Raw genomic sequence first — 12,876 nt, 5'->3', positions numbered from 1 at the left:
TTTGTGTTCTTTTTGTAATATTAATATGAGTACCAAAAGAAATGTCATTTACTGAAGGAGGACTAATTCAGTCTTAATATTTTATAAATATTTAGAAATTATTTTCGAAATTATGTTCTTTATATGACAAAAGTATACTGGTTTGTATTAACTTTTTTAATTCCACCTTTCAAAGAAAAATTAGTATTAATTAATCAGGGGGTTTTAAGGATTTGAAAAAGAACCTGCAGTATTGTGGAGATCATGTTATGGGGGGGGGGGTTTAAACCTTAGAGAAATCAGCTGTGCCAAGTCATCCCTGATTATTCTGGAACAGTTTCTGAGGCTTTATGATGTAGTTTGTGTCTGCTTATGCCTTAATTGAAAATTCAGAGTTGTGTCAGTTAAATCAAAGCATTCATGTTTTCTTCAAACCTTTTCAGAACACAGAAATAAAAATGTCAATTACACTGCAAAGAAAGACATTTTAAAAGATGGTAGAAGATGGTTTAACCCTTAGTGAGTCCATCCAGCTTACAGCAGGATTCTAAGAGGGATTTAGATAGGCTCATGCATGGTGAGAACTCTTCCAACAGAGCGAGAAGTTCTTAGGCCTCTAAGTATAAATCAGCTTTCACTGAGTATTGGAAATATCCCAAATAGATTATTTCATCACTATTTAGTATTTTCTTTCTTAGTTTCCATGAAGTTGCTAGTAAGAGGGAGTCCTTTAATAGTTTAGCTTTCAGTGAAACTCAACAATGAAAAAATAAAGTGTAGAGCTATGATAGGTTTGAAAACTTCAGCTTTTCTACTTGGAGATGGCTTTAGGTGTTGGGAATTAATACTTGCTGAAACAGGTGTAAGGAAAGGTTATAAATGTGTTGAATGGTGGCTGAAGATGTACAGCTGTGGCAGGCTGGTAGTACTGCAAAAGGATTTTTCTGTCTTGAATGTGTTGCAGAGATATATGGAAATATTTAAGAACGTTGTATATACAGTATGTATCAGATGGGTGAGCACTGAAAAGATTTGAAATTAAGTCAAGAATATGTGCAGGTTTGTTTCTGCAAGCTGTTAGATTAGGACAGATGCAGATAGCCATTATTTTTGAGAACTCTGATCTTGACATAAGATTAATTACTGGTACTGCGTGAAGTGGTATAAAATCTGTGATGGTGCTTTTTGAAATTGTCATGCTCGTAGAACTGGGTAATTTCCATGACTCTTGTCCTGTTCCATGTACTTATTCTCTGATACTTTGGACAGGAGTATACCATTGCTAAACCCAAGAGCATGAGTGTACCTGTGTGGCATATTTTTTGATTCGTTATTTTCAGTACAGAGTACATACAAAAACGTTCATCTTTTTGTGGGATGGTTCTTAACAGTACTCTGTGGTTTGCTGTGGAAGAAGAGGAACTTGCAGACAGTATTCACAACCTTTGCTGTGTAGTTTGTCAGTGATCTGTGTTTCTTCCCATTCTTTGACCGATAATTCAGTGAGGTGTGACTTGTTTATGGGGCTCTTCAGAATCACTTCATCGTTGGAAACAATGACTCACAATTACAATCTTGAACACTTTTGGATCTTCTCTTGCAACTCTCAAATGGTATCTTTTGGTGTCTTTCATTATATATCAGATGATCTGTATGTGTTGTAAAACTCATCTTTATTGCTAATGACCAGACATGTTCCATGAGCTCTGTTACTGAGGCTCTCTTTGGACCAGAATCCTGCCATTAGTAATACAGATAATCTAGCTGGGGATGTTCCAGCAGAAATTGCTCTTTAAATTTTTACATAAAATCACCTTGTTTATTTGGTGACCCACCTTGTGCTGAGGGAATAAGGCTTGATAACTATACCAGTACTCTTCTAATGCTCAACTCTGCTTTGCGCAACCATTAACATATTTTTAAATGAACTGACAGAAGACATTTTTGTTGCAGGGGATTTGAAAGTGAGCAGGTATCCTATACTGCCTTGGCTCACTGATACATCATTGTGGACCAGAAAATTGAACCCTGTCCAGCTTGGGATTATTTTGGTATGTAAGCAAACAAGGATCTGACCAGACCTTTTTGTTTTCCTTCATGCATTGAAGCTGTGGTGTTCTCTTCTTGCATCTTATAGACAATAGGTCTGGTCTTTTCTTCCAGTATTGTAGTCTGGCAAAGGCCCTTCTGTGATAATGTTCTCTGCTTTGCAGCATTGACTGGCAGCTTTCTGGGGGCTGTACTCCTTTGAAGAGAGGCTTACCAGGAGTTTCACTTACATGGTGCAGTGTTTCTCTGCTGCTCATTTGCAGTGTTTCTTCCCTGCTCCAGTCTATCAGTATCATCCCAAGCTGGAGTAGTGTGTAAATGGTGATGTAAATGGAGTAGTGTGTAAAAAGTGTGTAGGGTTGACATCAAACCCCATTTTGTTCTGAACTTGATGCCAGCTTCTAAAACTAAAGGGATTTGTCATTCTTTTTGGGTGTTCACTAAAACATACAAGTCCTGATCTATTTGATATTCAAGGAAGTTGCATTTTTGTCTGCCAGTGACTTTATGGTGTACAGTGGCGAAATGTGCTTTGGATGACTTCTGTGGCATGTAACTACATAAACTGAATCTTGGTCAAAGGAATTTATTAGCTGCTTTGCTCTCTGGTAGCTTCTTTTTCCTCCTAAATACTGTGGGAGGAAGAAAGCATGTAATGGAAGTAGATACATTTTTTTGAGCCTTGATTCTGAGGGTGGAGCAGCTACAGTTCCAGTTCATTCTCTCACCTTGTTCTTTTGGTATCATCTCTCATCTCCAAGGATGCTCTACTCAAGCTGCTGAGACATCTGTTTTTGATTTCACTGCTTCTGACTTCATCTTCAGTTCTAGATTATCTATGGCAAGTTTATCCATCAGCAGGTTGTCTGGATATGTGATGAGCTTTCCTTTTGCCATGCTGAACATCTAACGTTCCTCCAAACTCAACCTTCCCGCTTACAGTGGACATGTCTTGGTTGGATCTCTCATTTACTAGCCTCCAAGCAACCTAAGAGATAAAGCTACTCTTGCTCTTAGAGCAGGCACCATTATAACCTCCTAGTTATGAGACATTATTTTTGGTGAACGCAAGCTGTTCTTGATTTGCAACATTTTCTACATAATCAAGTGTTCTGAGATTAATTCATTGTTACCAGTATTTTTGTCCTCTTCACTTTTAGTATTCAAACAGTCACAGTTTTGGTGATAGTGAGCTCCTGCAGCCACTGTGGTATTGCTAATAATGGCAGGGATCGTGTCATCCATTGTCTCTTATGCATATTTTGTGGTTGAGCATCTGCACGTTTACTCAATAACTGTGAAGCCTCATTCCTTTTGCTACTTTTTTTCCTTCTGACAGAAGCTATGTTCCATCTTGAATGCTGCTGTTCAGCTTCAAGCATCACTTACCTACCACAGGTTTTTCTTGCAGGACTTATTTCTGTTTTGACACAGCAGCATTCAAAAAAGCATAGTGGGTTTGTGTTTTCATTGTGAACATGCTGTTGCATTTCAGAGGAAGTTGAATCTGTGATGTCTCACTTTCATTCAGATTTCCAGCAACAACAAAAATGGAATGTGGTTGCAGATTTTTGTGGCTTTCAGAAAAATTCTCTCAGTTTCCCAGAAATGACTCTAGGTAGACACTTGGATTTGGAGTTAACGTGAATTATACGTCTTTTGAATGCTCATTTGGAATATTATCCTGTGGTTCTTTTGCAGCTTTGCTACAGAATTTAAGTTTCAGATTCGCATTTAAAACACTTGCAAGCTACATACAGGTTTGACAGCTCTGTGCAAGTAGTTCCTGTAGGATCGATTGGCATTGTGACATCCTGTTTCCATTTGGGTGAGGATCTCAGAAAAGTTACTCAAGTGGAAAACTCATAACATAAAACCACGTCTAAACCATGCAAGTCAAACCTACCTGCCTGACTGAGTATTAAACCTCTCTTATGGTCCCAATGACTTACATAAATTATGCAACATATTGGGCCACATCTGCAGGGACAGAGCATGAATATGTGTGGTATAACCAGTTTAGCTTAGGGTCAAAGAATTAAGACTTCCTTTGTACCTTAACCTATCTCTCTTCTGCTATTTTTAGGATGTTGAGTGTCACTGCTTGATTAGCCAATTATGCCTTAACTGGTTTTTTTGGAAGCCTTTTCCATGAAGTAAATGTTTGTTTCTGTTATTGTGTTAAATGTAACTGTGAGCTTTGTGAGCAGTGACACTTCACTGTTTATGATACTAATAGGTTATTGTGTACTGTCTTCATCACTAACCCCATTTTACAGGTGAGAGGCTGGAGACAGAATCAAGTAACATTAATATCACCATCTTTCCTTTCTCCTTCAGTTGTTAACAGTGTAAAACACCTCAGCATAGAAGCAGCTTTTCTTCTAACGATGCATTCAGGTGTACCTTTCCAGGAAATGCTCATACAGTCAGATACTTGGGGGACAATTGTGCTTCATGAATCATAAACTCTACTTATAAAGTTGCATCTTTCAAAATAGGGAATTCCTGTTAAAAGGTGGGATTGATTTTAAAAAAAACCCCAACACCCAAAAAACCCAAACCCAATGACCTTTCCATGTATTTATAATGCTGGCTATGGTTCAGTTGAGTGACTGGAAGGTACCCTGAGCTACTTAAATAACAAAGTTGTTTTCTAGAAATTCTTCAAGCTACAGTCTTCCCAGAAAAGGTTACTTTTGGTTAGGGGTGGATAAAAAAAGAAATGTTGGCAGAGGATTCCAACTGAGTTTATGCTGCTTATCCAACAAACTTTTGGTTGTAAGAAAGCATGAGAGATTGATGGGAAGACTCAAACTCGTGGTTTGAGCTCTGTGTGTGCGTGCAAATACATACAATTTTATTATATAAATAACAGGGCAAACAATAAGACTGAATTTGAGAAATGAGAATACTCTTGTCTGTACTTGAACTGCATTTTAGAGTCTAGTTTTTGTCACTGACTCCAGATCTCTTTCATTAGTCCTGGGTGACTCCTCATCTGTCAGATAGTTTCAGATCAAACTGAATTTAGACTTCAAGGTGTCTAAATTAATGTTCTTACTTACCTTTTATTCTGAGCCTCTAGTTTTATGGCTAATCCATTCCATTGAGTATCTCAATCAAGCTGAAATTTTGTGCTCAGCTGCTACATTTTGACAACATTTTTTTGAAGGGATTGACAATTAAAGGGCTTTTTTTCATAGTTGTTAACTAGAAGTTTATTTTTATATAGAATAAAGAATCTTTGGAGAGTTCTAGAATGGTTTCAGATTTGCTCAAAATTTTTGGATCAACAGGTTGTACTTACTGGAGATGGTCAAAATCTTTGCTTTATTTTTATAATGTTCTTTCTGGGAGCACTGTAGCTTCACAGATGTAATAAAGTACATTGCCTTTGCTGACGTTTGAGAACTATGGGATTTAAGCTTTCTTGTATCATAGAAGTGTTGGGAACATCACAAGGTGATGAACATGAATGGTTTAGTGTCCATTCATGCAACTTCTGCCAACTACAAATTAGAAGGAACTGCTTTCTAAAACCTCTGCACAGAATTAAGGCTGAGAATATACTCTGGGAATCCGAGGTTTTGCCCTTGGATATACAATATCTGGTCTATTTGTACCCAAATTGTTCTGCTCTTAGAAGAGCGACTGTTTTTTGACAAAGTGCTGTTTCCAGCATGTTTAAGTTCTTGCATAGAAATCATTAAAGCAGTGAAGCTAAGCTAAATATTTGGTGTTGCATCATCTTTTACTGATGATGCTACTCATGAGTATTTAAAGTCCCTGACCCAAAAGATGTGTTCTCCTTTGATTTACCCTGGTAATTTCTTACTGTTGTTACAGTGCTGTCGTAAAAATGTTATTTTAAAACAATCCTTTTTTTGGTAGCTATTTTTCCCCACCTATTGTTGCAAATTAAGATGTAATAATTAAAGTAGTTATAAATGATTGTTTATGCTACATTTCAAGATTTTGGTTAGCTGCTAGAACATTAGTGTAAGAAGGTGCTCATGGTGTGCTGAAACTATGTGCTAAAATTCTTTAAAAGGTCTGGGTTTAGCACTGCTTTCTTGGATTTAGGAAAATAGGTCCAGTTGATATAGTATACAGTTTTCATAAAAGTTAAGTGGTAAAGCTGTTTTTTATGTCAAGTATTTTGTACCCTGTAGACAACCATTAAGACTCGCTGAGGTGGTGAATAATTTAATTTATGATTAATAACATTATTTAAGTATAACAAAGGAAGCCCCATACTTCAGCAGATAAAATTTGCCTTTAATGCAGCATCAACAAAGAAGATACAGGCATAAGCAATTTTGAGGGGGTTGTTTAGTTTTTCTTTTTTTTTTGTATAAGAAACCTTTGAAAGGTTAGATTTTATTAGAACTGATGACTTAACAAGGTTTTGTAGGAGACATCCTTGCTATTGCTGCGATAACATTTTCTTAGAGAAACAGAGAAAATCAATTTTAGTGATGTTGCGATAAGCTGCTTAATTAATGTGGGTTTACAAGTCAATAAATTTAAATAATTTATAGCTCATCTAATGTAGGTACTGTGCCTGTAAAAGGTATTTTGTGGGAAGTGTCTCCTCCAAATAATATTGGAGGTCAGGTGGGATTGTTTTACAGCTGTCCCAAAGTAAACTGCAGCTGTGTTGTGGGTGTTTGGGTTTTGGCAGACAAATAGAAGAAAACTGAGCTTGTATTGTGGAATGCTTCTGTCCAGTACCTTTATGCACCTCATTTAGCATTTCAGATCTTAAATGCTTCAGTCATGGTTTTAAAGGCTTTTATGGTGAGCAGATCATTCCTCAGATAGAATTGCAGTGAACATTGGAATAAAAGTAATGCTCACCCTCTTAAGACTGTTGCTTGTTGGTTTTTATGAGGCAAGATAACTGGAATAGGTTACAAGTTTATCTTATAATTTCTGTATACCCACTAAGAAATTTTAAAATTCTCAAACAAAGTGCATTTAAGCTCAGAATGAGTATCAGCTTCAAAAATTGGGTTCAGATTACCAGATTGCTTTCTAACTGTAAGTCTCTTCATCCTTATCTCTATTTCCACCATAGAGTATTTTAAAACATTGCATCTTAATTCATTATCCACTAGATTAAAGGCCAAAACCTGCATTAGACAGAAGGAAGCTAAGTTGGAGGTAATGTCTTGTCTTTTCTCCACACACAGTCTGACAAAGTCTGAGCTTTGTAACTAGTGGGAAGATGCAGGACAGTTCTTTTTTAACTGGACCTGTACTACTGGGTCATGGTGTTCAGAGGATGTGCCCAAGGTAGTCATGTTGATATTGGCCAGTAATTAGTGCTCCAGGAGCAGATCCTGTAGCTCAGATGAAAGCTGAGAATGCTGCATCTTCACTGTAAAGTGGTTCAGAGGTGTTATTTTAGAGCAGAGTGGTGTTCCCTGGACAGAAGGCTCACGCTGTGCTCGTGTTCAGAGCTGTGTGGAACGTCCCTTGTTGGTTTGGACTCTTGAGGGCTCAGCTCCATTAGGAGTTGGAGCACTTGTGGATCAGAGCTTCCAGTTCATTTTCCTTAAAAAGTAGTGTAATTTGCATGCCCTGGTACTGGTTTGTAAATCAGCCTAGTTATGTGGGAACAATCAAGGAATGTGTCTCAAAACCGTGGTGTTACCGAACTGTTAATGTAAATATATTATATAAATGCAGCTGTAATACAGGTTTTGTTACCTGGAGAAATACTTTCCACAGCCTGAAGGAAGGGGTGTTTGCACACACTTTGCAACTACTCTGTATGAAGGTGTGTAAGTGTCACTTGTTTGTAGTGACACTTCTTTCTTGCTGTAGAATTTTCCTCTGAATTATTTTTAAAATCCTGAGATAAAATGGTAGTGTAAAATAATAGGACACTCTAAATAAAGTGGAGCAAAAAAACTTGAGCTAGTGGGATTTTAAAACAATAAATGATCAGAACCTCACTTTCCTCAGCTTCACTTGGCACCTAAATCTTGCATTTTATGTACAATTCTAACCATTCACGGACATCCCCCTTTCTGTATAATACAGTTGTTCAAATTCTTGCATTTTCCAGTATTTTTGATGTCTGAATTTTTAGTTTTCTTACAATGTAACAATGGCTATTTGCCACATAGGGTAGTAAGAATACTTCTCATTCCTAAAATTGGATAGAAGGCTTTTCTTTTTCAGCTACTGATGCACTGAGTGAATTCTTGAAATACTTACGATTTTTCTTTTTATTGTGGCATTTTAGTGCATCACACTCACTAGAGTTTGCTTATTCATCTGCAGTTCTCAGCAGAGGTGAATTATTTCACTGGAGAATTGTTCTTTCTAAAGGAACTGACTGTTGTGCTTAGCAATCAGAAATATCACTGTTGTTTGTGGGTAATTGTGATGTGTTTGTGCAAAAACTTGTTTTATTTTTGTACTCCTTCATTAGTATAAATGACTCACAGGAAGGTATCTTCTGCACAAGAAATGAATATATATATATATATATATTTCTTTTTCCCTTCCCCACCACTTCTTGGATGAAGCTGGGATTTTTGGTTACTAGAAGGTGAGGAAGATGGTGATCAATTTGTTTTATATGCTAAAGGCAGATTTGTGCTTGGAGGAGTTTCTTGGTGTGAATCTTGTGTGTGTGTGTGTGTACACATATATGTGATCCATCTGGGTTTCCAGTGTGGAATACTGCTCTTTATGTGATAATGAGGCATTAGTCATCCCTTTATTTAAAACTTTTTTTTTTCTTTGCATATCTGTGTTCAAACCTTCCCACATAAAGCACAGCACTGTGCCCATTTGCTCTGCAAACTATATGTCGCCCTTCAAGCTGCTTGTTGAAAAATAGTAGCTAAAGGTCGTGTGTGTATACACTGTTTCGTAAGGATTTGACTGGATTTTCATATGAAAACAATTCTCAATATTTAACTAGTATTTATAGGGCTCTGTATGGCTGAGGTGTTTCTCTGGAATAGCTGAGGTCATTAGGAACAGTTTTGGCACGACCAGATATGTCAGCCACAGCTCATGGGGGCTTCTGAGTGTTGGCTTTTGTGCTGGAACTTAGTCTTGAGTTTTCCCTCAAGTAATACCTTCCCCCCCCCCTTTTTTTCTAGAAATTTGAGAGAGAAGAACTTAGATAAATTGTTTGTGTATTTGAGAATGTCATATACTCTTTAGCTGGTCCACTAAATGGAAAAAAAATCCCCTAACATTTTCTGTTTGACTGAAGTAGCAAATATAAGTTGTAATTTGGTAAAGAGCTTGGCCTTTCATTCATTTCTATTTTGAGTGAAAAATCAGTGTAACAGAATGACAATATGCTTATGACTACCTCAGTGAGCAGTAAGATTTCACCACTGAAGGATATCTCAACAGCCAAATAGGAAATCTTCAACACCACTCTTTTATCACTTTGCAGGGTACAACCATGTTTTGCTTTATTTTGTTTGTTATAAAAGTAACTTGTTTGGTTGTTTGGTTTTTTTTCAGCAAACAAGAGCACGACTCTTCAGATGAAACAAAAAAATGCAGTAGAAATCCAACTACAAAAGTTGCATCTGCTGAACAGAACGAAGAAGACTCATCACTGTCAAATACAGAAGATGTTCCTAGTTTTGAACTCCCTGGCAACAGCTCAAAGAAGTCTTTGCATGAGAAAAGAGCCTGTTGTGGTTCAGAAGATAATAACAAACAGTTAGATGAGAAACAAAAAGGTATTCATGATGAAAGTGAGTTGAAAAGGTGCCAAAGTTCAGGTGATGTTCTCTTGGATGAGCAGACTAAAGTCCGGAGCTTGGATGAAACTACACTGTCAGCGATGAACGTGAGGGACTTAAAGCTGACCTTGGGTGAGGATGTGAGTTTTGAGCAGTTCTTCAGGAAGAGAGATGAACCTGAGTCTGTTAGTTCTGACATTAGTGAACAAGGCAGTATTCATTTGGAGCCTTTGACTCCATCAGAAGTACTAGAGCATGAAGCTACTGAGATCCTTCAGAAAGGTAATGTCACACCTTCATCGAAGACGGCCGGACAGCTCACGGAACAAACAGATGAGGTTTCTAAGGAAAGCAATCCCAACAGAATGGAGACAACTGTAAACCAGACAGATGAAAATGAAGCAAGCTGAAATTGTGTCAATTTGATTGTCATGAACAGTGGTAGGAACACCATGGACCATTCCTGATGAGTGTGCTTATGGATGCTAAATATTAAAAAGGGGGGGGGGGAGAGGGAGGAGAGAAAGAGACACCAAAGGGAAGTTCTGCATATGGAGATAGCATGTATGTGTATGTGTGATTAACTGAACTTACAGAAGGTAGCAAGTTCAAATATACCTTCCTGTCTCTTGGATGTGATATATTATTAGATTGATATTTGAAAAGAGGTATAAATTCTAATTTTTTTATAGTTAACTAGCCCAGGATAAGGTGATTTGTTCGCCCAGAAAGTATTTTTTTAAATTCTTCAGTGTGAATATCATTGAACAGTAGAATTGAGTATGAACTTACTTCTGATGCTGAAGTGGAGCGCACTTGTCATCAGGGCTATTGGTCTGCTGATAATTTGGGTAAACATAAACCTTGGGACTTGGTGTCACATTCCTGTCTGTAAAAGCATGTAAACAGAATTATATGAATCTGTGCACCTCTGTACAGGTATAATCCTGCCAGGCTGTAAGCTTACCTTAATAAACTTTCAGTGAAAGTGGAATTATTACAATAAAACTATATATTTGTGGGGTTTTCACTGTGCAGTCTGTGCAGAAATACCGGACATAGTTGTATAAAGTAGAACATAATGTTGAAAGTACTGTAGCTGTTAGGCTTTTACCATTGGTTTTCTGATTCTTAGCCATAGACATGTAGGAATGGTCTGTAAGTCACACCAAAGTATGGTTTTAATGTAAAAATGGTATTAAGCAAAAATAAGGAAACCCCCAAACTGGAGACACCACTTGGTGTGTGTTCTGCCATTTTACAGCTGCTACTGGCTAACTTACAAACAGAACACAAGGTCAAATTGTACAGTTCAATTTCAGGACTTTTTGTAGTCTTAAGTTATGTACAGAAAGATGGCTGCTGGTTTTGGGTTTTAGGGATTTTTTTGTTTTGTTTTTTTTCCTTTGGTTTTGGATATTTTTTTTTGTCTTCTAGTTAGCAGCAGATATAGGAATGCATATGATTAACGGTAGCTTGCTCTTAGGATTTCATTGCTCCATTGGAAGCATTCAGAATGTGCTTTTGACTTACAATTTTGTTTCTATGGATGCTAAATGTTTTGAACAGCTGTTAAAGCACTGCTGTAAATTATTACTTTTTAAGTAAATATTTGCAACAAAAATTTGTCTTTGTGCATAATTTATGCTCAGCTCGAAACTTTGGCCAGAGTCTTCTCCCATTTTTTAAAAAAGATTTAGTGACAGTTCCAAAAAATATGTAACTTCAATATTGTGAATTTGAGACATATGTTTGGTTGGGGTTTTTTGTTGGTTTTTGTTTTGTTTATATAGAATTAAATGAGCAGGTGCCTTTGCATAAACATATTTTTGTACCTGTGTATTGTGGTATGATGTGTTAACCTTTCCAGACTACACAGATATTTTCTGGCCCCTCTGCCTGCAGCTGAAGTCTACTCTGTCTTCCTGAGTTAACTGGGCTCTGCTGCTAAATTAACATTTAGAGACCATCCATTGTTGGAGCCTCTAAATGAGATCAGTCTCAGCCTCTCAAAGTTGCTTCTCTGAGGAACTATGATTTACATTTTGAATTGCATCTTACTTTTCATCCATGCAGGTATAGAAGACTTCTAAAAAGAAAAGTGGAACAGTTTACATAGTCACAGCTCTTCGAGATCTGCCTCTTCAGGAACTTCAAATATCAAGATATGTGAAAGGGCTGAGAGCAATAAGTTGCATTATTCTTTTGTTCTTTAAAGGTCTTGGTGAAATCATTAAGTAGTAGTTAGATGAACCAGTCTGATGTTTTCATGCTTTTACATGTGGAACATAGTCATTGTGGTGTTTTATTTTATACAGTTTAAAGCACTTGATCAGCTACAGACTTGGATGTGTTTGTTACCAGGCGGGTTCCTGAATGCATCTGTGCTTAAACCCAGGGAAATCTCTGTAGTGTTTTGAATCTGATTGATGATCTTCCATGCAAATTATTTATTTTGAATAATGCTCTCATATGTGTTTTGGAAAAGATTGAGTTCAACTGGAACCAGTTGTACAATACTTGCTTGTAAATTCATCACATTTGTCTTTTATTATGCAATTACATTTTTAAAACATTTACCATTTTCATAGTTAGAATTCGGAAGGATTTGGCCATGTGCTGCTGAGAAAAGTTGGAAAATAAACCTCAGGTCTAAAAATCTGCATATTTGGGGAAGTATATCGATATAATCTCAGTTACTCAATATGTAAATCATTATTTGTTTCAAACCTTGTTGAAAATGCAAAAGGTAATGGTAGGTACAAACCACTCAAATGTCTACTGGTCCTTGTGAAGGAAGAGGTGAAAGAACTAGATGGTTCTAGCAAGTGCATCAGCTTTAAGAAATCAAGGAAGGTATATCATGAGAACACTGCCATGGTATTATCATGAAGGAGAAAAACTAAAATTTCTTACTGTTTTTCCTATATGAAGATTTGCTGACTAGACACTGTAATGGACTGCCTAAGTATAAAGATGAATTTCTCTCATGTTATTTGGGAGGTTTCCCAGAGGTAAGTTGAATTGATACTTTTGGCTGAAGCCACTCTGGAGGATCAAGTTACACTGAAAGCATTTGGAGTTGATTGAACATATTGCACATAATTCAGTTTGT

General features: G+C 37.0%; 1 protein-coding gene across 6 annotated transcripts in view; it reads left to right on the top strand.

Annotated features, from left to right (window-relative positions):
* The window catches only part of ZNF280D (zinc finger protein 280D), a 41,672-nt gene extending 29,252 nt beyond the window's left edge, over positions 1–12,420 (top strand). For 5 of the 6 annotated variants that reach the window (XM_032700143.1, XM_032700145.1, XM_032700144.1 and 2 more), the window contains one exon: positions 9,535–12,420. In XM_032700143.1, the coding sequence (XP_032556034.1) occupies positions 9,535–10,171 (637 nt within the window). In that variant the 3' untranslated portion in view covers positions 10,172–12,420. Of the gene's footprint in view, positions 1–1,932; positions 2,031–9,534 lie in introns of all 6 variants that reach the window. The other variant, XR_004359268.1, reaches the window with a different exon arrangement.
* Positions 12,421–12,876: the final 456 nt, after the last annotated feature.

This window comes from Chiroxiphia lanceolata, chromosome 12, assembly GCF_009829145.1.
Source record: "Chiroxiphia lanceolata isolate bChiLan1 chromosome 12, bChiLan1.pri, whole genome shotgun sequence".
Classification (NCBI taxonomy): Eukaryota; Metazoa; Chordata; class Aves; order Passeriformes; family Pipridae; genus Chiroxiphia; species Chiroxiphia lanceolata.
The sequence above is the reverse complement of the archived record's forward strand: the minus strand, read 5'-3'. Positions and strand labels throughout refer to the sequence as shown.